A 26,631-nucleotide genomic window follows, 5' to 3' on the forward strand; every position below is an offset into this window, starting at 1 on the left:
CTTATTCTTCTCTTTTTCTTTCTTCTTTTATTGGGTTCAAGTTTCTGGGTTTTTTTTTTCTTCTTCTCCTTTCACTGGATTCGGTATTCAGTTCTTGCTTCTTCTTTTTTACTGGATTCAGTAAGTTTGGATACTGAAAAGAAAAAAAAAAAAAAAACTGCACTGAGTGACAGGTATGGGGCAACAAACAGTATGAAAAATATTGAGTGATGGTGTCAAACGGATTGAGTATTTTCAGAGTAATAAGTGAAAAGTTACGAGTGACAAAAATTGAGTGACAAAAAAAATGGTCCAAACAGCCACCGCGTCTCCAATGTATGTTAGCTTCCTCCTCACGTGGCCCCACACGTGTGGGGTACGAGGGAATATACCTCTTCACCAACCAGCTGATGTGCGCTGACCAATGTTACATATACATCTACGAAAATGTTTTGACAACAAACTACATTTTCGCTGCTTCTAAAACTCTCTCACGGCAACATGGCAAAGCTACCTGTGAAGTACTATGTGGTACCTCTCTCTATCTCTCTCTGTTATGTATGTGATATATATATGGGATTCTGATGAGTTGGGTTTTGGGTACAGGTGGACGCGTTCACTGACACAGCTTTCAAGGGAAACCCAGCAGCGGTGTGTTTATTAGAGGAAGAGAGAGATGAGAAATGGTTGCAAGCTGTGGCAGCTGAGTTCAACTTCGCCGAGACTTGTTACTTGACTCAGCTATCTGGGTCCGACTCTCTTGACTCATCCAATCCTAGGTTCCGTCTCAGATGGTTCACTCCTGTCGCTGAGGTCTCACTTCTTAATTTCACTTCCACTCTTAAAAAAACCGGAATTTTAAAAATGTTTCAAAGTGCTACCTTTTGAATTTTAATATTTGCCTTTGTGGGTGTTCTTAGTTCATCTTATTATATTTTAATTTTAGATCATTAGAATAATAGTTAAAATTTTTAAATTGGGTGCTTCCTATTAAGCTTTTAGATCATGTGGTAGTTGATCATGTTTTACAATTGGAATATGGTAATGATATAGACGTGCGGATGAATGAGATTGTTGCCTCTTCAAAGGTACTAAGGTATGATAAATAAATATATCCATTACTTTTTTGTGATTACTGACACATCAGTCTCTAAGATTTATGTAAAAAATTAATTTTATATTTATTATTACTCTTTGGTCTTTAGAATTTCAAGGGGTGGGCCCTACATATTAAGGTGGAGTATGAGTCACATGTGAGAGAAAGTGTTAGAAGAATATTGTATTGGACAATTCTATGTGTTTGGCCTCACTTCTTAGGGGGTGTCTAGATCACACAAGTGAGGTAGAATGCTAGAATAAGGATTAAATGATGATAAATGGCTTATTATACTTTTTTTTGTCCTTTAAATTTTGTGACAAGGAGTATGATTTTACTAGAATGTGATTTAACTTTTAAGTGGATTATCAGAGTTAGATTCAATTCCCATAAAGAAGAAGTTAGATTCAATTATAGGATTAGATAGACCTTGTTGTATTTATGATTGTTTGTTTACTTATAAAAATGAACATCATTGATCATATTATAATCTAATTGCATGCATGTGTTTTGCTTCAGTTTATAGTGATATGACATGATTAGTGCTGTACTTCGGGTTCTAATTGGTGTGTGTCTTAATCTTTTAGCTAATTCAGGCGTTTATGATATACTAAGTGGTAGTGAATTCTTGATCAGAGGTAGTTAATAATAATACATTGGATTTCCTTTTTGAATTTTAATTTTAATTTTAATTTTAGCTAATTCAGGCGTTTATGATATACTAAGTGGTCTCAAGTAATATAATTTTAAATTATGAATCCTATGAATTTTGAATTTCTTTATATTGTGATACGATTATTAATGTTAGTGATATCAAGGCCCCAAATTGTACTATTCTTGTCAAGTTCATTGTATTAGGAATCTTAATCCTAACCATAGTACTATAACCTTAAGGTTAGTTCAAGGTTAACCTGTAAATAGTCCAATGCTTATTCGGTTCATTTGTAACACACAAAGATATAAATAGTATAACGGTAGACGTTTAGAGGTTTTTTTTGCTATGAACTCACACCTCCAAGCTGAACCACTTGAATTCTTTATAATCTTTCTTAATTTTTTTTCTTATTCCAACATTGTATTTAGAGCTATGTCTTGCCATTTCTAACAATGAGTTTGAGTTAAGTTTGTTTATCACTTAAATTTCATACAAGTATTAATTACTTTTAAATGTACTTAAGATTTCTTATTTTCTTCCAAAATTGAACATCTTGCCATTATTTATTTACTTGTAAGTCTTTTAGCATTGAATTATTGATCAAATGAGTAATTGATACCTGGCCTTTTGCAGGTTAAGATATGTGGTCATGCTACATTAGCTGCTGCACATACACTCTTCACTTCTAGTTTGTTGAATTGTGATGTCATTGAGTTTGTCACAAAATCTGGAACATAAACTGCTAGAAAGGTTGCAGATATACAAACAATTGATGGTTCGAATATTCAGAATCATGAGTCACAAGAGAGTTTTCTTATTGAATTGGATTTTCCTACCATCCCAATGATTGATTTCAACTCTGCTGAGTTTTCACCCATTTCCAAAGCCCTGAATGGTACCTCTGTGATTGATATAAAGAGAACAGCAACTGAAGATGATCTCATTGTAACGTGTCCTAACATTTTCTCTTTGATTTAATTTTTCTTTCATACTTAACTTTCAAAGTTCATAACTATAGTAGTTATCTATGCATTGAAAAATCTTCGATAAAATATACTTAAAATGAATGATATGAACTGACTTGTGTATGATTTGTTGACCTATTGGAATCATGGCTTGTTCTTATTTGCAGCCATTATTGTTGGGTTAGATGTATAATAGGTTGTAGTATGTCTTTTAAATGCTGTGTGTCTAAGTGAATCTTAATGGAAAAAATGGCATCTTTTCGTCTGGTTTTAGAATATTTTAAGCACCTTAAAGTAATGCCATGTTTCTCCTAATATTTTGTGGTAGGAAAAGCATTGGAATGGAAAAACTATAAGAGCAGAGATATGTAAATTAGGCTTGGCAGCTGCTGTCTATCACATTTGGCAACAAAATGCAATCCTTCATGGTGGGGTTTAGAGACAGAATAAAGAATTATTCAATCCATTAAGAGAGAAGTAAAAGCAAGAATTGAGGCTAGAGGGGGGTATATGAATTCCATTCTAAATAGAGCTTTATGTAGTAAATGGGGAATTTCTCTACGTGTTCTAGTGTCCCCATGGTCTAAGTGACAGTTAAAGTGAATGGCTGAAGGTCTGTAATGTGTTGTCTAGTTGGTTTTTCTCCTTTTATGTTTGGAATTGATGTTTAAGCATTTGTATTTATTAAGCTTATTCTGCTCCTGTGGTAGCAGCCCTTCAGCTGCAAGTTTCAGTTGTATTGAAAACTTCTATTTATTTCAATAATATATCTAATTCATCAAACCATGACTAGTCTATTGAGGATTCATAACCGATCCCATAACTTTGGAACTAGCCCTTGGTTGTTTCATTCATTGAAAAGCTTATCATGTTTTGCAGGTAATACTCTCATCTGGAGAAACTGTAGTAGAATTTCAGCCACAGTTTGATTTGATATGTAAATGTCCTGGAAGGGGGATAATTATTTCAGGGCCTGCTCCCCTAGATTCTGGATTTGACTATTACTATCGATTATTTTGCCCAAAATTACAGGTCAATGAGGTAAAATATGTTTGGCATTTGGTCTCAAACAATGTAATGTTATTCAAGAAGTTGATATATTATCAATCTATGTTTGGTCTCTTTATTGCATTAATAACATGTTTCTGATTATGTTAGAATGAACATTGATCATCTCTGGATACATGATTCAACAAGTCATGAGGGACTTTTAAGGTTGACACAGTTTAATGCACTTATTAGAGCCCGCATAATGAATTGATTAATATTATTCGATTGCAAAAAACAAAAAAAAATGAGAGATGTTTTCAGACCTCAGTAATACCCTTTACTCAAACAAATTTTGCCATGTTAAAGGATGCTTCTGCATGTGTTGAATAGCTGAGTAATTCTTGTATCTAATTTTTTTATAATGACTTTGTACCTTGGATGATACTAGAATGCAGAAATAAAATGAGAAAAAAGAACCTCCCCTTCTTGTTATTGTCTAGAATTGAAATGAAACTAGTGCAATTTCCTCTTACCTGTTTCACTTCTTTTCAGGATCATGTTTGTGGGAGTGCAAATTGTGCCTTAGCGTTGTACTGGAGCAAAAGGCTAGGGAAGTGCGATCTTGTTGCATATGCGGTATTCTTTCCTATATTTAGTGCATGCAAACTCATCGTTGGAGTTGATGTCTTCATCATATTAATTGACATTGTTGATTCTGTTCAGGCTTCCGCTAGAAGTGGAGTAGTAAACATTCATCTCGATGAACAAAACCAAAGAGTGCTACTGCGAGGAAAAGCTGTTACTATCATGGAAGGGTCTCTATCAGTTTAGACATTTGGAGTTAAAACTCCATTTTGATATATTTTGCAATGAAATAATTCCCCAATGACTGGAATTGAAATTTTCAATCCATAGTTGATTTAAGGTAAAAGCAGTTTATTTTCATCATTAAAAAAAAAAAAGAGCAAAAATAGTTATAAGGCAATCTTTGGCCTTGAGTATATTTGGGACTATAGGTAAAAACAGTTGAACAAACTTTTTTTGGCAGAGTTATTAGAGGGACTAAAATCACAATTGATCCAAAATTAGATTGTATAATTTTCGTTTTAGTCTTAAAAAATTTTATTTTATGTAACACCTTGAGATAAAGGGAAAAAAAAAATTAGTGATCCAAAGAAGTCTAGGATTAAAAAAAAAATATATATATATATATATATATAAGTGAAAAATATAAAGGAAGGCTTATAAAGATCATAGCTTCGAATTTGTTTGTTTATTTAATGTAATTTTTCAGCATATAAATCAGTTAAAAAGAAATATCATCTTAATTTGAAAGGTGTTGCTGGAAACTTAATTTGATCACTTATTTGCTCATATCTTTTCAAGTATAACGATTTTTGGAGTGATACTTCGTTTCACTTGGAAGTAGACATCTGCTAGGGCAGCCATGCAGATTGGTACCCAAAGTAGCCAACAAAGCAATGAATAATTTAGAATTTAGAAAGTAATATAAAATCGGACTTACAGCTTGGTAAAGCTAGCTACAATATTAATTACCAGTACTCAAATTTATATAATTCTTTATTTATTTTTAAGCTTAGAGGTCTCTTATGGAACAACAAAATCACCAATTTATTTGTTTACATTGTCTCCTTATTGTAGTTCGCTAAACATATTTTTGCCTTGGACCAAGGCTATTTAGGCAAAGGGCTTTTGATTATAGCAATCTAAGTTGTTCCCATAGCTTACTCCCAATATGTCACAGTACCTCTTATAAAACCCAATCCTATTAGCCACCCTATCATCAGAGCCATGGCCACATTCAAGGCCACCATTGATAATGTTGGTGATTACACCATAGCTTGGAACTCGACCAGCTGATGTGTCAGCAGCAGAGGGTCTCCATTTTCCAATGATCACATCATGGCTAGATGGCTTGTTTGCTTGCGGTGTCATCCAAAACCATATGGCTGTCTTGAACGATATGATGGGGTTTGTGGCTACAAGATCTGGATTGTTTATGAGATCAGCTCCAATGGCTTTACCTGCTTGCCCATAGTTGTAGTTGCTGATAAAAGTTGATGAACCATCAAAGTTAGGGTCAAATTCTTTGATTACAAAAGTTATCTAACACAATATTTTTCACAACGTTAACATAATTTGTTGTTATTGGATCATATCAATAACACTTAAGTCCATTACTAACACTAGTTTATTATACATCAATTATAATAAATCATATCAATATTTTTAAAAAGAAATTGCTTCTGTAACTTATTAACAAATTTATGATTTATAAAACTTACTAAGTGAGTTGGATAGGTCCCCGACCATAATATTGTTTTCCAGATGCACATGGCCAAGATGTTGAGGTACAATAGGTTTGCTTGTTATTTTCCGTAACAAAACAATATCCCCATGCATGTGGGCCATTTGGTGCAGTTGCCCACCCTCCTACACAGAAGTGACAAAATATAATCACCTTTTGCAATTAAAATTAAGTCAATCAAACAAAAACTACGGGCTTGATTGTAAATTTTAGAGTTAGTCCACTACAAAAACTACGGACCTGGTATAATTTTTTGAAGTCACATTTATTTTTATGTATAGTTGTATTTTATACAATCCTACTATTTTTTAAGTAAAAATAGTTACACTAAACAATAAACACACTTATTTATTATATGGGAGATATACGGTACAACGATGTTAGTGATAATAAAGTATTTTTTACTTGATATGGCCTATTAATTGTAATTAGAATAACATTATTTTCGAATGTCTTTACCACTGATATTATTTTTATATTTTATTGGAACGAACCTGTGGTCTCATGAGAGGTTTGAGCTAAGAAAGCCGCAAGCTCTCTTTTACGTGTAGTAACATCACCAGTTGTGCCAAAGCCATTGAAAGATCGAGCAGCAACAATGAAAGCATTGTAAGTGTAGAATCCATTACTTTTACATCTTGGATCATTCCTATATTTAAGCATTTGATCATAAAGAGACGCACTGATAAGGCTGCCAACATCACCACCACCACCACCACTAGGTGTAGGAGATGAAGTAGTAGTTGTAGGGGAACCACCAGAAGAACACTGGCTCTGGCAACCAGCTCCACAATACTCAGGTGTGTTGCCACACCATCCAAATTGGCTACAACATAAGTTGGTCGCACACGCAGCACCCCCAGCTTGTCTTCCACATTGTTCTGCTGAGGTTCCAAGCAAGAAAGCTAAGAAAAGTAGCAAAGAAAAGAGCTTCATATTTTTGGGTGTTTGTGCAAAACAATGGTGAGTATGTAGCTACATATATAGGAAAGTGTTATGGGCTTATCTTGACTGCTATTCTAGCTAGTCAAAATGGGTTGGCTGAGCCCGACGTCATCTTCAATGACCATATACGGATTTGTATTCCATTGTGTTGTGGAAAATAGTGTTTTTGAGATTGTGGCTTGTTTGGTTGGTACGTATGTTTAAACAATAGTTTTCAGTTTTTTTGGAAATACATATGGGTGAAAAAGTGTATAAAAATACGTATAATATTATTTAAAAACTGAAAATATGTGTTTAAGTTTATGTACCAAACGGGATCTAGTCCATCTTCCATGTCTTCTTTTGCAGATAGACCATGCATGGTAGGACCCACTTCATTGTGTATGAAATATTAGACGACCAACGAAAAATGATTAAGAAGGAGAAGAAATTAGAATTGTTCCTATCACCACAAATAAACTTATAATTTTTTCTACAAATCTTTTACATGGTAAATTGTGACTATTTATTTGTCACTTTTATATAAATTTACTATTTTTTTTCTACTAATCACAATCAACTATTTGAAGAGTCGTGGCAAAAGTTGTACTTTTTTTTATAGAGGTATTAGATTTTTTTTTTTTAGAAGAGATCTCTCTTTGACAAACAGCAATGCACGGGTCACCAAAAGGTCGATTCGGTGCTTTTGGTTTTTTTGCCAATAACCAAAATTGGGTCATGAAGGCTGCTAGGGGACCACGTGTTAATGAGTTGGATGAGTTTGATGAAGATACTAGATTTTTTTTTTTTTTGGAAGAGATTTCTCTTTGACAAACAGCAATGCACGGGTCACCAAAAGGTTGATTCGGTGCTTTTGATTTCTTTTCCAATAACCAAAATTGGGTCATGAGGCTGCCAGGGGATTTTGTATATCTTGTACCTGGCATATATACCGAGTACAGGATATACCGCCTCCTGCTAGGGGGCCACATGTTAATAAGTTGGATGCGTTTGATGAAGATACTATTTTTTTTTTTTTTGAAGAGATTTCTCTTTGACAAACAGCAGTGCAGGGGTCACCAAAAGGTCGATTCGGTGCTTTTGGTTTTTTTGCCAATAACCAAAATTAGGTCATGAAGGTTGCTAGGGGACCACGTGTTAATGAGTTGGATGAAGATACTAGATTTTTTTTTTTTTTTTTTGGAAGAGATTTCTCTTTGACAATTAGCAATGCACAGGTCACCAAAAGGTTGATTCGGTGCTTTTGATTTTTTTGCCAATAACCAAAATTGGGTCATGAGGCTGCTAGGGGATTTTGTATATCTTGTACCCGGCATATATGCCAGGTATAGGATATAACGCCTCCTGCTAGGGGGCCACGTGTTAATAAGTTGGATGGGTTTGATGAAGATACTAGTTTTTTTTTTTTTTTAAGAGATTTCTCTTTGAAAAACAGCAATGCACGGGTCACCAAAAGGTCGATTCGGTGCTTTTGATTTTTTTGCTAATAACCAAAATTGGGTCATGAAGGCTGCTAGGAGACCACGTGTTAATGAGTTGGATGGGTTTGATGAAGATGGATTTAATGATGACGATGATGGTTTTAACATTAGGAGGAAATTAATTTTGGGTTCTTAGAGCATTCCCATCCGGGAATGCCATCCAATCCTATTTTACCATCCCAAAAACCTACTTTATCAATTATACAATACCATTTTACAATACATCCAACATCTCAACTTTTATTGTCTTATACAACACATTAAAATAATATATCTTCACAATAAAATATTTTTTTGTCTCTCTCTAATTTTACAACACATCCAAAACTTTCCCATCACTACCCACTAATCCACCACCCCGATCCACCATCAACAACACAACCACCACCCTAATCTGCCACATCAAACCCATGAGCTCCACCAACCCATGAGATTCACGGAGTCTTGATTCAAGGGGAGAGGGAAAGACAGAAAAAGGTGAGAGAGACAAAAAATGAGCTCCACCAACCCATGAGACCCAAGTTGTGCAACCACCTGCCCAAGCCGATGCACCCCTAGACCCCATCGCTGCACCACCAGATCCACGCCACTACACCCACTGACCACGCCGTTGCCCACCAAAATCATACCTGTTGAAATCAACCCACACCATAACACGACCCATAACCTCCACCACATGACCCACCACGTAACCACCACCTAACCCACGGCATCCAAATCCACCACCTGCTTCACGCCTCCAAACCCACCACATGACCCACAGCATCCAAACCCACCATCTGACCCACACACGACCCACACAACCATAACAAACCCCAAAAACCCTATTAAAAAAAAAATCTCTTAAAAAGAGAGAGAGAGAGAGAGAGGAAAGAGGGGGAGGGATTGAATTAGAGAATCAGAACTAAAAAAGAAGAAAGAAAAAAAAAAAAAAAAAAAAAAAGATGAGCTTGACCGGTATTCTATACAACAAAGATATCGTTGTAATAACTTAACCTAAATTATTTTTGTCAATTATTTGTAATTTATTACAATAAAAATGGTGAAATAATAGCCTATTGCTACAAGATATTTGAAGTAGAAATTTTTCATTGCAACAAAAAATATATTATTACGTCAAAATTGTCATTAAAATATTTAAAGTTTATTGCAATGAAGTTTTTTGTAGCACTAACGTATTATGTCAAATTTTATTGCAACACCTTGTAAAAACTATTGCAATGACTCTAAAATTATTGCAACAATTTTTTTCGTAGTAATAAACATTTTTTTTTGTAGTGTACCTTGACAACCATGAAGGAGGTATGGGTTTTATTGATAGTCATAGAAGCACTTGCAACAATATCCAGAACCTTTGTTGGAATCGTAACACTCACTATGCATTGCCACGCCTATAGATCAAGTAAAACCCGCAATCTAAAGGCCTCTATGGTTGTTGATAATACCCCAACCACTAGATAGGTTGGTAGTACCTAATGAAGAGCCATCAATGTTTAGTTTCTACCAACCTTTCTTAAGTTTAGTTTGCACCAAAATTTCTCAAGTTTGGTCCATCTCACTCTAACTACTTGCTTATTCTTGCTCATTTGAGATAGAGCAGTGCAAAAGAAATATTATAAGGGATCGAATATATGCTTTACTTTCTCTAACAAGCTCAAGTTTCACAACTTTAAAAATCATCTTTGTTTCTATGGAACCAAATGTTTCAAATAGCCAAGGTAAGGAAAATTTTCCAAAGAATAAAATTCCTTGATTCACATTTTAGCATAATTCCATATTAAAGAATATGGAATACGTTTCTCAAAATTTTTTTTTTTTTTTAATATGGAATACTTTTAAGCACATGAATTATGGTTTTGGGGGCTCATTGCACAAAGCACAAGTAACATCCAAGCCGGCTCAACGAATTTTGGGGCCCTAGGCAAAAACTTTAAACGGGTCCTTTTATTATTTTTAATTATAAATTCATATATTTTTTTCAATTAAAATTTATTTTTCTCGCTTTTTGAGAGACAAAATTACTAATTAAGTTTTTGCATTCAAATTCACTAACATTTCTTTTTCAATTGATAATATGACTAATTTATTTAATCTTTCTTGTGACATAATTGATTTTAAATAGGATTTTATTAATTTTAATTTTGAAAATTTTCAATCAGTGGATGAAATTGTAACAGGAATAGTTAGTAATATTTTGAAAGCAATACATGCGTTTGGAAAAGATTCGAGCCTCTTTATATAATTTAGTACATGAATAGAAATCCATGATCACATATGCATTATTTTTTTAAGCAGCAATCATTCACCGTAACAAATTAACAATGGTGTAGAATCATTTGACAGCACCACTTTAACTAAATAAAAGCACTAGATCTAGATAAGGCCCAAAAGGTAAAAAAAGAGTCTCTTTGATACATAACCAAATCCACCCAAGCCCATGTTTTAACCCAATAACACATAAGGCACGAGATCCACCACAGGTCACGTAAACCCTATAAAATTCACTATATCCGATGTGCGTTAACTTCCTCCTCACGTGGCCCCACACGTGTGGGGTACGAGGGAGGATACCTCTTCACCAACCAGCTGATGTGCGCTGACCAATGCAACAGTACAAATACTTGTAACATGATCTACGAAAATGTTTTGACAACAAACTACATTTTCGCTGCTTCTAACACTCTCTCACGGCAAAATGGCAAAGCTACCTGTGAAGTACTATGTGGTACCTCTCTCTATCTCTCTCTGTTATGTCTGTGATGTATATATATATGGGATTCTGAGTTGGGTTTTGGGTACAGGTGGACGCGTTCTCTGACTCAGCTTTCAAGGGAAACCCAGCAGCGGTGTGTTTGTTAGAGGAAGAGAGAGATGAGAAATGGTTGCAAGCTGTGGCAGCTGAGTTCAACATCCCCGACACTTGTTACTTGACTCGGCTATCTGGGTCCGACTCTCTTGACTCGTCCAATCCTAGGTTCCGTCTCAGATGGTTCACTCCTGTTGCTGAGGTCTCACTTCTTAATTTCACTTCCACTCTTAAAAAAACCAGAATTTTAAAAATGTTTCAAAGTGCTACCTTTTGAATTTTAATATTTGCCTTTGTGGGTGTTCTTAGTTCATCTTATTATATTTTAAGTTTAGATCATGAGAATAATAGTTAAAAATTTTAAATTGGGTGCTTCCTATTTGCTTTTAGATCATGTAGTAGTTGATCATGTTTTACAATTGGAAAATGGTAATGATATTGACGTGCGGATGAATGAGATTGTTGCCATTTCAAAGATGAATGATAAATAAATATATCCACTTCAAAGATTGTATTGTACAATCCTGTGTTTGGCCTCACTTCTTAGAGGGTGTCTAGATCACACAAGTGAGGTAGAATGCTAGAATAAGGATTAAATGATGATAAATGGCTTATTATACTTTTTTTTGTCCTTTAAATTTTGTGTCAAGGAGTATGATTTTACTAGAATGTGATTTAACTTTTAAGTGCATTATCAAAGTTAGGTTCAATTCCCATAAAAAAATAAGAAGTTAGATTCAATTATAGGATTAGATTGACCTTGTTGTATTTATGATTGTTTGTTTACTTATAAAAATGAACATCATTGATCATATTATAATCTAATTGCATGCATGTGTTTTGCTTCAGTTTATAGTGATATGACACAATTAGTGCTGTACTTTGGGTTCTAATTGGTGTTTGTCTTAATCTTTTAGCTAATTCAGGCGTTTATGATATACTAAGTGGTAGTGAATTCTTGATCAGAGTTAGTTAATAATAATACATTGGATTTCCTTTTTGGCATTATATTGTGATACGATTATTAATGCTAGTGACATCAAGGCCCCAAATTGTACTATTCTTGTCAAGTTCATTGTATTAGGAATCTTAATCCTAACCATAGTACTATAACCTTAAGGTTAGTTCAAGGTTAACCTGTAAATAGTCCAATGCTTATTCGGTCCATTTGTAACACACAAAGCTAAATAGTAATGAACTTACACCTCCAAGCTGAACCACTTGAATTCTTTATAATCTTTCATAATTTTTTTCTTATTCCAACATTGTATTTAGAGCTATGTCTTGCCATTTCTAACAATGAGTTTGAGTTAAGATTGTTTATCACTTAAATTTCATACAAGTATTAATTACTTTTACATGTACGGAAGATTTCTTATTTTCTTTCAAAATTGAACATCTTGCCATTATTTATTTACTTGTAAGTCTTTTAGCATTGAATTATTGATCAAATGAGTAATTGATACCTGGCCTTTTGCAGGTTAAGATATGTGGTCATGCTACATTAGCTGCTGCACATACACTCTTCACTTCTAGTTTGTTGAATTGTGATGTCATTGAGTTTGTCACAAAATCTGGAACATTAACTGCTAGAAAGGTTGCAGATATACAAACAATTGATGGTTCGAATATTCAGAATCATGAGTCACAAGAGAGTTTTCTTATTGAATTGGATTTTCCTACCATCCCAATCATTGATTTCAACTCTGCTGAGCTTTCACCCATTTCCAAAGCCCTGAATGGTACCTCTGTGATTGATATAAAGAGAACAGCAACTGAAGATGATCTCATTGTAACGTGTCCTAACATTTTCTCTTTGATTTAATTTTTCTTTCATACTTAGCTTTCAAAGTTCATAACTATAGTAGTTGTATATGCATTGAAAAATCTTCGATAAAATATACTTAAAATGAATGATATGAACTAACTTGTGTATGATTTGTTGACCTATTGGAATCATGGCTCGTTCTTATTTGCAGCCATAATTGTTGGGTTGAATGTATAATCGGTTGTAGTATGTCTATTAAATGTTTTGTGTCTAAGTGAATCTTAATGGAAAAAATGGCATCTTTTTGTCTGGTTTTAGAATATTTTTAAGCACCTTAATTACAAGATTTTGTGGTAGGAAAAGCTTGGAATGGGAAAACTATAAGAGCAGAGATACGTAAATTAGCCTTGGCAGCTGCTGTCTATCACATTTGGCAACAAAATGCTATCCTTCATGGTGGGGTTTAGAGACAGAATAAAGAATTATTCAATCCATTAAGAGAGAAGTAAAAGCAAGAATTGAGGCTAGAGGGGGGGTATATGAATTCCATTCTGAATAGAGCTTTATGTAGTAAATGGGGAATTTCTCTGTGTTCTGGTGTCCCCATGGTCTAAGTGATAGTTAAAGTGAATGGCTGAAGGTCTGTAATGTGTTGTCTAGTTGGTTTTTCTCCTTTTATGTTTGGAGTTGATGTTTAAGCATTTGCATTTTGTAAGCTTATTCTGCTCCTGTGGTAGCAGCCCTTCAGCTGCAAGTTTCAGTTGTATTGAAAATTTCTATTTATTTCAATAATATATCTAATTCATCAAACCCTGACTAGTCTATTGAGGATTCATAACCGATCCCATAACTTTGGAACTAGCACTTGGTTGTTTCATTCATTAAAAAGCTTATCATGTTTTGCAGGTAATACTCTCATCTGGAGAAACTGTCGTAGAACTTCAACCACAGTTTGATTTGATATGTAAATGTCCTGGAAGGGGGATAATTATTTCAGGGCCTGCTCCCCTAGATTCTGGATTTGACTATTACTATCGATTCTTTATCCCAAAATTACAGGTCAATGAGGTAAAATATGTTTGGCATTTGCTCTCAAACAATGTAATGTTATTCAAGAACTTGATATATTATCAATCTCTGTTTGGTCTCTTATATTGTATTAATAACATGTTTCTGATTATGTTAGAATGAACATTGAACACCTCTGGATACATGATTCAACAAGTCATGGTGAGGGACTTTTAAGGTTGACACAGTTTAATGCACTTATTAGAGCCCGCATAATGAATTGATTAATATTATTCGATTGCAAAAACAAAAAAGTGAGAGATGTTATCAGACCTAAGTAATACCCTTTGCTTAATACGGCTTTTGTGTTGAATAGAATGTTATCAAACCTAAGTAATACCCTTTACTCAAACAAATTTCGCCATGTTAAAGGAAGCTTCTTCATGTGTTGAATAGCTGAGTAATTCTTGTATCTAATTTTTTTATAATGACTTTGTACCTTGGATGATACTAGAATGCAGAAATAAAATGAGAAAAAAGAACCTCCCCTTCTTGTTATTGTCTAGAATTGAAATGAAACTAGTGCAATTTCCTCTTACCTATTTCACTTCTTTTCAGGATTGTGGGGAGTAAAAAGACCCTGATGGGGATGTGGGCCTTTGGGCCATGCTAAGGAAAGCCGACCTGCTCTTGGGTTTAGAATTTGTTAGTACTACGGGTCGGCCCATACTCCGAGGATCCGAGGATCCAGCCGAGGGTGAATTTCCCTTCGGACGGACACCGGAGAACCCGGGACTTCATGGTAAAGGTTAAGGAATGATACGGTCAAGACCAATGGTTAAAGGGGGTGAACCCTTGAATGTCCTAGAAGCACCGATGTTAGAGAAATACCAAAGATAAAGGCTGCCACCTCCACATTAAAGACCTTGCACCTACCACCCTGGCCGCATTAATGGGGAAGTGACACCTGAACAGTGGAAGGGAAACTTCTGGTTACTATTCAAAGGCACTGAGAAAAGAAATATCTAGGCTAAGGGGGAGTTGGGGCAACACGTGTACAAAGTATAAAAAAGAGGAGTATTTAAGGAGCAACCTAGAACAGGAATGGGGGGCTCCCTTTTTTGTAATCTAAAAGAAAAAAAAAAAAAAAAAAAGATAATATAAGAACAGCTCTCGGCTTACGTCTGAGCAGGTTGATTTACGATATTCCTTGTTGTTTTCAAGTGTTTGCAATCTTTGGCTTGTCATTTAATCCTCAGACACTTCTAACTTGGGTTTCAAGCCCACACTCTACAAATTCATATTGTTTAAGGCTCATTGGGCCTGAGCCCGTAACTGTTCTTGGGGCCAGGTGCAATTGTGCACTTACAAGGATCATGTTTGTGGGAGTGCAAATTGTGCCTTAGCATTGTACTGGAGCAAAAGGCTAGGGAAGTGTGATCTTGTTGCATATGCGGTATTCTTGCCTATCTTTAGTGCATGCAAACTCATCGTTGTAGTTGTTTTCTTCATCATATTAATTGACATTGTTGATTCTGTTCAGGCTTCAGCTAGAAGTGGAGTAGTAAACATTCATCTCGATGAACAAAACCAAAAAGTGCTACTGCGAGGAAAAGCTGTTACTATCATGGAAGGGTCTCTATCAGTTTAGACATTTGGAGTTAAAACTCCGTTTTTCATGTATTTTGCAATGAAATAATTCCCCTATGACTGGAATTGAAATTTTCAATCCATAGTTGATTTAAGGTAAAAGCAGTTTATTTTCATCATTTAAAAAAAAAATAGTTATAAGGCAATCTTTGGCCTTGAGTATATTTGGGACTATAGGTAAAAACAGTTGAACAAACTTTTTTTGGCAGAGTTATTAGAGGGACTAATATCACAATTGATCAAAACTTAGATTGTATAATTTTCGTTTTAGTCTTAAAAATTTTATTTTATGTTACACCTTGAGATAAAGGGAAAAAAATTGATGATCCAAAGAAGTCTAGGATTAAAATATATATATATATATATATATATATATATATATATATATATATATATATAAGTGAATAATGTAAAGGAAGGCTTTTAAAGATCATCGCTTCGAATTTGTTTGTTTATTTAATGTAATTTTTCAGAATATAAATCAGTTAAAAAGAAAGAGATTAAATTCTATAAGGACATGGTGTAAAACTCATATTTTACTCCTCTAATCTTAACATGTCATATCATCATATTACATATTTAAGAATAAATACAATCACACTCAATTGATTCTAATACCCATATATAAATCTAACCAAATTGGAAATTTATTGAAATGTTATTAGGTGTTGTAGGATGTATTGAATTTAAAGTAATTTATTGGATGATGCAAAATATGAGTTTTACAACCCATCCTTATAGAATTTAATCTCAAAAAGAAATATCACCTTATACTTCCAAGTATAAGTTATCAATACTATGTAGGAACTTGAAAATTGATGACTCAAGCCTACTAAGAAAAGTAGTGTCTTGTCCTTCAAACCAAGGCCAAATAATAAAAGGTAAAGATGTAGAGAGAGGGAAGATAGTTCTGGTGTAATTCTAAGCTAAGTTTAGGTCTAAGGCCGAAGAGCCTAAAGTAACAAAGGGAAATAATTCACGTTGTAATTGAGAATAAAGCACTCTTCGGTCAGGTCCGAGGTTAAGTTCTTATATATGATTGAAACAAGTTCTAAGTCAAGCAATGCATTGTTCACTTTCTTGTTTATCTTCTTCTTCCAAAATCATCCCCCTTTATTGGGAGGTTCCCCCCCCCCCCTCTTTTATATATACTCATTCCTTGCATCCTAACCCTCCACTTGTATGCCTCAAGACTTTCCTCAAGATATTGGCCTCATCAGAGTTCTGCTAAAGGTGGTAGAAGGGACTACTAGCTGTGAAACTATTATTCAGGTGTCATTTCCTTATTAATGCAGCTAATAAGGTTATTGCAGAGTATTCAATGCGGAGGGGGAAGATATACCCTTATAGCAGGAAGCTCCCTTCCACTGTCTTGGACCCTTCCCCAGGTCTCTTCCCTTCCAATTGGGCTCTCATAAAACGCTATCTTGCATCTCCATCCCTTATAGGGTCAATGAAGTCCTCGGGCTGGATACGCTTTTACAGGTGGGATCAAGTGTGATACTTCGCATTCAATCCTCTTCGGTCCTCGGACACTTTACATTAGCCCTCTAAAACCTTACTCTCTTAACCAAAGCGTTATTCTTTTTTTAAGAGACAAAGAATTTTTTTTTATGAATACGTGAATTTTATTAAGTAGAAAGATACATACTCTTAGATTTTAAGACCTTAGGGATTAATGTATTAGAGCTTCAATGTACATTGTGCTGGCAAACCATGATCAAAACATTTAGTCTAGGTTTAGACTTGCTCAAAGTTTGGTTTAATGTAAGTTTGGAATCGAGTAGTTGCAGGAAATTATTGTTTTATTTCTGCATGGCTCGATTGATTGAAGAATAGATTCGACCGATCAAGAATCGTGCATTAGGAATTTTCTGCAGAATTTTAAGTCGACCCAAACAGAGTTTAAGCCCATTTAGGATTAGGGTTTCAGATCTACTTCTCCCACTATATAAAGGAAACTCTAAGCACGTTTTTAAAGGCTTCTAAGAGAGAGAAGAGTGTGCCTCTTTTTGTATCTAGGGTTTTGTGCCCAAATCTCTCTAGAGTCTTATTGCTCATATTGCTGTTTGTGTGAATCTCTTGTGAGATCTGAGAGGTGCTTGCCTTCACACAAGCTTGGGATTATCAAGAAGGAGATTTCTCCGAGAGCTTGATGATCATTCAATTGCTGCCATAAGAGCTTAAAGATACACAAGCGGGGGTGCTTGTACTTGCTGGAGAATCCAAGAAAGAAGGAGTCTGTGGTCTCGGAGCTTACACGTGGTTATGTCAATAAGTTCTACTGGTGGGTAGTAATAGGATGTTAGTGGTCTAAGTCGTTATTGTACACTTCGATTCTTTCATAGTGGATTCAGGTTTACCTTGAGGATAGCTAGGTTAAATCCTTCCCAGGTTTTTTACCAGTTTGGTTTTCCTGGGTCATCATATCTTTATATTTTTATATTCCACACTTTACATTGATATGATTATGTTATTGTTTTAACCTAGATTTGAATAATAAACCTAAGTATTCACTTAGTTAATTAATTAGGTTAAACAATCTAGTTTTTACAGGGGTCTAAATCCCTACAAGTGGTATCAGAGCGGGTAGCTCTTCTGTTGTAGATCTTTTGATCTCTGAGCTCATCCTTAACCCCTGTTATTATGGATAATTTGAAGTGTCTTTCTATTTTTGATTATGATGATTTGAATAAAAAGGACACTGTTGTTTCTGTTGATTTTATTGATGCCTGTGAAACTCTCCATAAGAAATGATTGAAATCTTTGAAAATTGCTAAGAAATTCAAGGAAGAGATAAAATTGGCTAATCTTGAAAAAGAGGAATTGGTTGTTAGATTAGATGAATCTAATAAAAAGAATGAATTTTTGAGAAATCAATTTCCTCTCAAGATGAGAAGATGAAAAGCTTGGAACAAGAGTTACTTGAGTCTAAACTAAACTTGAAAATTTGACTAGTACCAAGCCTGCTGTTGATAACAGAATTGTTTTTGTTTCTTTTAAGCCTAAAACTGAGAAAGTTTATATCCCTCCTTTCAAAAGGAATAATAAAGAAAAGGTTCATTTTGCTAGGTTAGACAAAGGTAAAAGTCCTAATGTAGAGGCTGAAGTTTCTAAACCTATGTCTAAACCTATTGTTAGTGTGCAAAAAAAATCTGTTTTTGTGCCTACTTGTCACCTTTGTGGTGTTGTCGGTCATATTAGACCAAATTGTTCTTTGTTGAGGCAAAAACCAAAATTTGAGACTAGATTTGCTGTTAGGGATACTGATGTTCCTAAATTTGTTCTTGTTTGTCACTTTTGTAGTGTCTCCGGTCACATTCGTCCTAATTGTCATAAATTGAAATTTAAACATTCTATGTTTCAATCTAGGATATGTGATGATATTTCTCCTGCCATGAATCTAAATAAATTGTTTCATATGCTTTTGAAAAATTTAAGCTTGTTGGCTTGTGCAAGTAATTTGCAAGATTTTAGTCTTTCTCAAAAGATTGGTGTAATCCCTCAAATACACTCTGCTTTACATGGATTTTCACCTACAAAGCCGAAGACTCGTGCTATATGGGTGAGAAAGATTCTCTAAGGTGAGTGTTGTTTACTTGTCCTTGATTTAATTCTTTCAATAAATTGTAGACATGTTTTCTTTTAGTTTTGTATTGCACATCATGAATTTGTAATCAAGGTTGGCCATAGTATTTTTACATAACTTGTTTATGTACCTTGTTTAGGTACCTTGTTTAGCTTGGATGAGATTATTCTATTGCACTTTACTAGTTTGAGCTTTGTAGTGCATGTTGTGTGGGAAGATGTTTATAGTTTTTGATCACTTTGTCTTCATCTTGAAGTCACATGTCTTTGATTGTCGGACTTGATCTTAATAAGAAAGGCATAAATAACCATCTTACCACTGTTTACTAGCCAATCATGAACACCTTAGTGCATATCGTATGACTTTGTGCTCGAGAAAGTATAACGCATGCACAAAAAGAACATAAGGTGTAGCCTCGGTTTAAATGCCTAAAATTGGTGTGTACATTATTAGACTTTAATAATTTCAATAAATTAAAATTGGTGTGTACATTATCCCGACTAATCCTTAATAAGTTTCTGATCAAATAAAATTTGTGTGTACATTATGAGGCAGATCAAGAAACTTACATGATTGCAAGCTTTCATTCTAAGAGATGTGAGAGTTATATGATGTAACTCTTTAAGGGATAATCTCTTTTAATTATATGTGATGGATTTTGTAGAAATTGTGCTTGATTTCTATTCACATATCACCTCACATGTATCTCAAGCTTTTGTTAGTTGCACACACTTCACAAGTTACTCTTTGTTAAACTTGGTACATGATATTGTGTGTAAATTTGGTTTGGTCATCCAAGATTATGTGTTTTATGGTGTTTGATGCAAAATATGGAATATCTGGATTGAATTTAAGTGTTTTTGAAAAACTTTTAAGCTCATACTCATGCATTTCACTTGTAAAACACTATGCTTTGAGGAGTTTCTGCATTAAACTGATCTGTTTTTCAAAAATTTGTCTTTTCCAGATTTTCGATCGATCGAAACTGTCTCTTGACCGATCAAAAATGTGTTAAAATTTTTGGTTAGGTTCTGCCTGACTCGATTGGTCTTCGATCGATTCTCGATCGATCGAAACTGAAAAATTTTCTGTTTTTAAGCATTTGACCAAATTTTTTTTCCATGCATCATTTGTGTTTAGGATTCACATGTATTGCATTGATTTTTGTATCCATCTTGCAATTTTGCAATCATATCTCTCATTGTTTTCATACATACTATGCATACACTTTACTAAATTGGGTACTCAACTTGATTTAAAAATTGATTGATTAATTTTTGAGTACTTTGTACATTCTAGTATATGCTATTTTTATGTGTGAACTATAGAAAATATTTTTCTTAAGAGATATGATGAATAATCAATGTGCAAATATTTTCTCTACTCATGCAACTGTTTATGGGTCACATAGTGTTAAGTTTGCATTCATTGAAAGAGATAATATTTTTCTTCATGTGTATCCTCAACTTAATTTTTTTTTAAGTTAGGTTTGTGTGTTTTTTATTTTCCCCACCTCCTATGTTTTCCCCAAAACTGTTTTTCCCAAAACTTGTTTTGTTTTTCCTATTTTTATAGGGGGAAACTTATTTTTAACATTTGCTCTTCATTAGAGGAGTTGTCTCTATTTTCTATAGAGTTATCTTGTTTTGTGTTCCCTCAATTCTCTATTTTCTCTTATTCTCTGTTGAGTTGTTACTCTTTGTTTGAGTTCTCTTTGTCAATATGTGACAAAAAGGGGGAAATTTAAATTAAATGTGGGAATATGTGTAGAAAATACAAGAATGTTTTGTTTAGGGGGAGTTGAAATTGTTTTTGATGTATCTAACTTAGGGGGAGAGTTAGTTTGAATATTTTTTGTTTTACTGTTTTTCTGTCACACATGCGTTTATGCATTTGTTGAGTGTTTTAGGAATATACAGGTTGATTCAATAGTGCTGTTGTCTACACTTGCAATTGATAGATAGTAGTTAGGTTGAATTGAGTTTAGTGCTTTTTAAATCTGATTGGGCTTTTTGTAACTTTGAGCATTTCATGTTTATGATGTGTTTTATCACGGATTGCCAAAGGGGAAGATTGTTTGATTCTAAGACCTTAGGGATTAATGTATTAAAACTTCAATGTGTATTGTATTGGCAAACCATGATCAAAACATTTAGTCTAGGTTTAGACTTGCTCAAAATTTGGTTTAATGTAAGTTTGGAATCGAGTAGTCGCAGGAAATTACTGTTTTATTTCTGCACGGCTCGATCGATCAAAAAATAGACTCGATCGATCAAGAATTGTGCATCAGAAATTTTCTGCAAAATTTTAAGCCAGCCCAAACACAGTTCAAGCCCATTTAGGATTAGGGTTTCAGATCTACTTCTCCCACTATATAAAGGAAACCCTAAGCACGTTTTTAAAGACTTCTAAGAGAGAGAAGAGTGTGCCTCTTTTTGTATCTAGGGTTTTGTGCCCAAACCTCTCTAGAGTCTTGTTGCTCATATTGCTGTTTGTGTGAATCCCTTGTGAGATCTAAGAGGTACTTGCCTTCACATAAGCTTGGGATTATTAAGAATGAGATTTCTCCGAGAGTTTGATGATCATTTAGTTGCTGCCATAAGAGCTTAAAGATACACAAGCAGGAGTGCTTGTACTTGCTGGAGAATCCAAGAAAGAAGGAGTTCGTGGTCTCGGAGCTTGCACGTGGTCGTGTCAGTAAGTTCTACTAGTGGGTAGCAATAGGATGTTAGTGGTCTAAGTCACTATTGTACACTTCGATTCTTTCATAGTGGATTCAGGTTTACCTTGAGGATAGCTAGGTTAAATCCTCTCCAGGTTTTTTACCAGTTTGGTTTTCCTGGGTCATCATATCTTTGTGTTTTTATATTCCGCACTTTACATTGATATGATTATGTTATTGTTTTAATTTAGATTTGAATAATAAACCTAAGTATTCACTTGGTTAATTAATTAGGTTAAACCATCTAGTTTTTATAGGGGTCTAAATCCCTACACATACCATCCTGAAATACAGAGTTTTCAATACATGATAGGGTTTCCTCTAACCAAGTAACAAAAGTGCCAATCCTTTTGGCGTGTTGTGCCAAAGTGTGTGCTGGTACATTGCCATGCTGCCTAACATGCAGTATCTGAGTTCTTCGGAAGTCACGCAGGGTGTGGTGAGTGCCTCTAATGATGTCCTCAACTGTAACCAGTGCTGTGGATAAGCCAGTGAGAGCACCTGAGATGGTTGATGAATCAGTTTCGAAGATAACATCCTATAGTCCGATATCTCTAGCGAAGTGAGCTGCTTCTTCCATGGCTTTAGCTTCAGCTGCAAAAGGTCCCAGCAGTAGTGGGAGACGAAAGAATTTGTTAATTATCAAACAAGCCTCTAAATTTATAAAAACACACACAAGCACACAAATAACAGGTTCCTAGCATCTGGCATTAAATTACAATTGATATTTCTGGCTATTTGCTTTTTTCTAAGGAGAAGAATCTACTTTAATAGATTTATGAAACATGAAAAGGAGGATTTATAAGTCAATAAAATTAGAGGCTTTTTTTTTTTTTTTTTTTTTTTTTTTTACAACCGTTAATAGGAAGTATTGTAATTAGTGTACAAAATGTGTTGTCAGTGATGGACTTATGCAAAAGTAAGTAATATTACTCAAATTGCAAGTTACAAATAGAAACCACTCTTTTAATGTTATAGTATGGTTAGATTTTACAAAAAAGTAGCACGATCAAAGCCTATATATATATATATATATATATATGAGATAATTCGATAGTTAATATTGATGTGATCATTTTGTTTGATTACTTATTGGTTTTGGCTAATGAACTTCAAGCTTGTGTTAATATTTTCACTCTCGTTGCCAAACATACCTGTGAAACGTATTGCCCAAGAGATGTAGAAAGAATACATGATAGGAGAATATTCTATAAATTAAGATAAAGTGGAAAAAGAAAACCGTTGAAAACCTAATGGAAATAATATGCAATAAGTTTACCCCGGTTTTTACTCGCAACTACCTTTTAAAAAAATAAATAAATAAAATAGATGATTGCATTAAAAAGTGATTCCTTATAAAAATTAGCATATGGAATATATGCTAAATGCTTGCATAGCAAATCTCAGAAACTTTGGAATTGATTACTCACTAATAAATTTTGAGATTTAATGAAAAATGTTATGATTTCCATATTCAACTTATTTGTACTCCAAGGGCAAAAAAAATGGAAGTGAATGATATTAGGGTCTTTTTTTTTTGCTAAATAAAAAAGAATTATGCATGATATCTTGTGCACGAATGCATACGTTCAACTATTCATTTTGTTTTCCTTTTTTTAATATTCGTTTTTGCTTTATTGACTGATTTAGACCCACTTGATTAAGGCTTATATCCAACCAGAACCGTTTATCACCAATATTTCAAGTTTCAAGTTTCAACAATGAGAGGGAAAAAATAAACACACATTTATAAAAGAATAATGCTAGAGATACAAATAAGTTGCGAGTATGTGAGTGATTATTGTATCTTATTTACCAATAATCACTCACATAGTTACAGAATAATTTTATAAACTATGTGAGTGATTATTAGTAAATAAAAAAGTGATATTAACGGTGGGCCTAAATAAAACCAATAAGAGATTAGCCACATCAGTATTTTGTAAAATAGTTTGTGGCTGTAACATTACTCTATATAAAATATGAGCAATGTTACAACCAAAAACTTTTTTTTTTTTTTGTGAGAATTCTAACCAATAATAGTTATTTATTATCAGACCAAGACACCAATCAGTTTTTGGTATAGACAGGGATTGAACCCCAGATCTCTTATACAACCATAAGAGACTTTACCAGTAGAACTAACTGGAACCTACAACCAAAAACTATTTTATAACATTTTTACAAAATTGTTGATATGACTAATTTTTATTAACATTACTTTTTCACTTATCAATAACTATTCATCAAATTAGCAATTTGTGAAAATTGATTTTTGTAAAATAGTTTGTAACTCTAACATTTTCCATAAAGTATATATTTTGAACCAAATCGATCAGTACCATGATTTTTGGCAAAAAAGATACATAAGAATAATTTGTTTCCCCTAATATCAAACATTACCATTTTTCACCACCACATACTGCCTATATATACAGCCACAACCCCATGTTTCAAAAACCATCTTGCTAGACCTTTGTGATCTTTGTTCTTTCCCTTCCATTAAAAATCTTGTTTCTTTCTCTTCCTTTCAACCCCAAGAATGGCACTTGAAGCAACAACCAAGAGTGTGAATTTCCCTAAGAGAGCCTATGTGACCTTTTTGGCTGGTGCTGGAGACTATGTGAAAGGTGTGGTTGGTTTGGCTAAGGGCCTAAAAAAGGCCAAGTCTGCCTATCCTCTTGTGGTGGCCATGTTGCCAGATGTGCCTGAGGAGCACCGTTGCATCCTTGAATCTCAGGGATGTATTTTACGTGAGATTGTACCTTTAAGCCCTCCAGAGAACCACACTGCTAAGTTTGCCATGGCATACTATGTCATCAACTACTCAAAACTTCGTATTTGGGAGGTAAATCTTTGCTACACAATATATGTTCATGATTTTATGCGCGATAGATACATTTTTTTTTATTGACGTCCACATTTAAAACTTTAAAAATACACTACCAAGTTTTTATATTTTTTCTTTCAAAGCACTCGTTTCTACCAATTATATTATATCTTCTTTTTTCTACATATTGTATGCTTTAATTAATAAGTGATTTGATTATTTGCATTTGGCATGTAGTTTGAGGAGTATGACAAGATGATCTACTTGGATGGTGACATACAAGTTTTTGGCAATATTGATCACCTGTTTGACTTGCCTGATGGATACTTTTATGCTGTGATGGATTGCTTTTGTGAGAATACATGGATCAATTCTACTCAACATAACATTGGCTATTGCCAACAGTGCCCAGAGAGGGTTCAGTGGCCAGTTGAGTTGGGCTCACCTCCTCCACTTTACTTCAATGCAGGCATGTTTGTCTATGAGCCAAAACTTTCAACTTACCATGATATTTTGGAGACTGTCAAAGTCACCCCTCCTACTTTATTTGCTGAGCAGGTAATTTTAATTTAATTTTTGGTTATATATTATATAATATCATTACCATATTTTCAATTTGTTTCACCTAAAAACATACTAAATTTTGGGTTATCTTTTGTAGGACTTCCTTAACATGTACTTTAAGGACATTTATAAGCCCATCCCTCCCATATACAACCTTGTTTTAGCCATGCTGTGGCGCCACCCTGAAAATTTCAACTTTGATGAAATAAAAGTTGCCCACTATTGTGCTGCGGTATGTTAATCTTTTGGTTAATTTCAATTATAGCATCTTATACTTAATTAGAATTTTATTTACTAATAATTAATTTGTCTCCTTGTGTTTACGATAAAGGGTTCAAAGCCTTGGAGGTACACTGGGAAAGAAGAAAACATGCAGAGGGAAGATATCAAGAAACTAGTGAAAAAATGGTGGGATATTTATGAGGATGAGTCTTTGGATTATAAGAATATCATTGCTGATCATGACAAGAATGCTCCATCGGCTGCTTGACTAGCTTTAGAATATTTTTTTTCCTATGTTGCAATTAGTTTTAGTATTGTTAAGTGCTACCACTTGTCCTTTTTTTTGAGGGACAAGTAGGGTAGATTGCTATCTAAGATATAGCAAAAATAATTAGTGTGGGATATCAATGCGTTTTTATTAGCCATTTTTCCCGAATTATCTCGTTATTAATTACTATATGTTTAATGTGACAGTCTTTTTCAATTTTATGAAATTAGTAATGATTTTTATGGTTAATCCTTTGCTATCATAATGAAGATCTTTTTAAATCTTAACCCTTGCAACTTGATTAATATTTCTTTTTTGAAGTAAAGGTCATGTAACAAAATCAGTAATTTAATTAATTCCTTAAGAAAACTATACGTTTTAGAACCATTAAAAACCATTAATGAATGGCATGGTGTCACCACTCATTAATCATCAAGAGTGTGCGTAATTTTCTGGCTTTCCTAACTTGTCCAGACTACTGACTTACACTTGATGATGAGGCTTAAGTACTTTACAATCAAGGCACTATCTAAGTCGTTGATCAAGTAAGCAATGGCTATATATACTTGACAATCAAGGTCGTAATTTTCTGCTTTCCTAACTTATCAAGACCACCTACTTGCACTGATACTCAATCTAAAGTAGTTGATCAAGTAAGGAAAGCAATAACATTATATATTTTACAATCAAGGTGATATTCATTACATCATTGTATTTACATATTTCACTCCTTAATATAGCTCCTTTAATGTTGGTAATCTCAC

The 26,631-nt window shown here is 34.1% G+C and overlaps 3 protein-coding genes and 1 pseudogene across 5 annotated transcripts; 3 read left to right on the plus strand and 1 right to left on the minus strand.

Moving 5' to 3' along the window:
• Positions 1-358: 358 nt before the first annotated feature.
• Positions 359-4,616, plus strand: LOC142622088 (uncharacterized; annotated as a pseudogene).
• Positions 4,617-5,247: 631 nt separating this feature from the next.
• On the minus strand, positions 5,248-6,950 carry LOC142606231 (endochitinase-like). Its single transcript, XM_075777616.1, has 3 exons — positions 6,509-6,950; positions 5,992-6,139; positions 5,248-5,753 (listed from the first exon to the last, which is right to left on the minus strand). Exons 1-3 carry the CDS (start codon positions 6,948-6,950, stop codon positions 5,384-5,386), a joined length of 960 nt encoding a protein of 319 aa, XP_075633731.1. The 3' UTR covers positions 5,248-5,383.
• Positions 6,951-10,900: 3,950 nt separating this feature from the next.
• On the plus strand, positions 10,901-15,774 carry LOC142606214 (uncharacterized). Of its 3 annotated transcripts, XM_075777603.1 has the most exons (6): positions 10,901-11,165; positions 11,242-11,448; positions 12,727-13,038; positions 13,921-14,082; positions 15,395-15,478; positions 15,566-15,774. In XM_075777603.1, the coding sequence occupies exons 1-6, from the start codon at positions 11,136-11,138 to the stop codon at positions 15,671-15,673; spliced, it is 903 nt and encodes a 300-aa protein (XP_075633718.1). In that variant the 5' UTR covers positions 10,901-11,135; the 3' UTR covers positions 15,674-15,774. The 3 variants fall into 3 exon arrangements, with proteins under 3 accessions (XP_075633718.1, XP_075633714.1, XP_075633725.1); XM_075777599.1 differs by having other exon boundaries at positions 15,395-15,774; XM_075777610.1 differs by lacking the exons at positions 15,395-15,478; positions 15,566-15,774 and adding an exon at positions 14,641-15,350.
• An 8,751-nt stretch (positions 15,775-24,525) lies between these two features.
• Positions 24,526-25,867, plus strand: LOC142622655 (galactinol synthase 2-like). The gene is made up of 4 exons (XM_075796176.1): positions 24,526-24,831; positions 25,051-25,371; positions 25,475-25,609; positions 25,709-25,867. The coding sequence occupies exons 1-4, from the start codon at positions 24,526-24,528 to the stop codon at positions 25,865-25,867; spliced, it is 921 nt and encodes a 306-aa protein (XP_075652291.1).
• Positions 25,868-26,631: the final 764 nt, after the last annotated feature.

The sequence above is a fragment of the Castanea sativa genome, chromosome 1 (genome assembly GCF_040712315.1).
Source record: "Castanea sativa cultivar Marrone di Chiusa Pesio chromosome 1, ASM4071231v1".
Taxonomy (NCBI): Eukaryota; Viridiplantae; Streptophyta; class Magnoliopsida; order Fagales; family Fagaceae; genus Castanea; species Castanea sativa.

What these genes read in the sequence shown, in the direction of transcription:
- LOC142606231 (XM_075777616.1), bottom strand. Translation starts at nt 6,950, where the DNA reads ATGAAGCTCTTTTCTTTGCTACTTTTCTTAGCTTTCTTGCTTGGAACC. An exon ending in AACCTCTCATGAGACCACAG is followed by an intron (nt 6,140 to 6,508) that starts GTTCGTTCCAAT and finishes ACTTCTGTGTAG; the next exon opens with GAGGGTGGGCAACTGCACCA. An exon ending in GGACCTATCCAACTCACTTA is followed by an intron (nt 5,754 to 5,991) that starts GTAAGTTTTATA and finishes AACTTTTATCAG; the next exon opens with CAACTACAACTATGGGCAAG.
- LOC142606214 (XM_075777599.1), top strand. Translation starts at nt 11,136, where the DNA reads ATGGCAAAGCTACCTGTGAAGTACTATGTG. An exon ending in TACCTGTGAAGTACTATGTG is followed by an intron (nt 11,166 to 11,241) that starts GTACCTCTCTCT and finishes TTTTGGGTACAG; the next exon opens with GTGGACGCGTTCTCTGACTC. An exon ending in CAACTGAAGATGATCTCATT is followed by an intron (nt 13,039 to 13,920) that starts GTAACGTGTCCT and finishes CATGTTTTGCAG; the next exon opens with GTAATACTCTCATCTGGAGA.
- LOC142622655 (XM_075796176.1), top strand. Translation starts at nt 24,526, where the DNA reads ATGGCACTTGAAGCAACAACCAAGAGTGTGAATTTCCCTAAGAGAGCC. An exon ending in CTACTTTATTTGCTGAGCAG is followed by an intron (nt 25,372 to 25,474) that starts GTAATTTTAATT and finishes TATCTTTTGTAG; the next exon opens with GACTTCCTTAACATGTACTT. An exon ending in TTGCCCACTATTGTGCTGCG is followed by an intron (nt 25,610 to 25,708) that starts GTATGTTAATCT and finishes TTTACGATAAAG; the next exon opens with GGTTCAAAGCCTTGGAGGTA.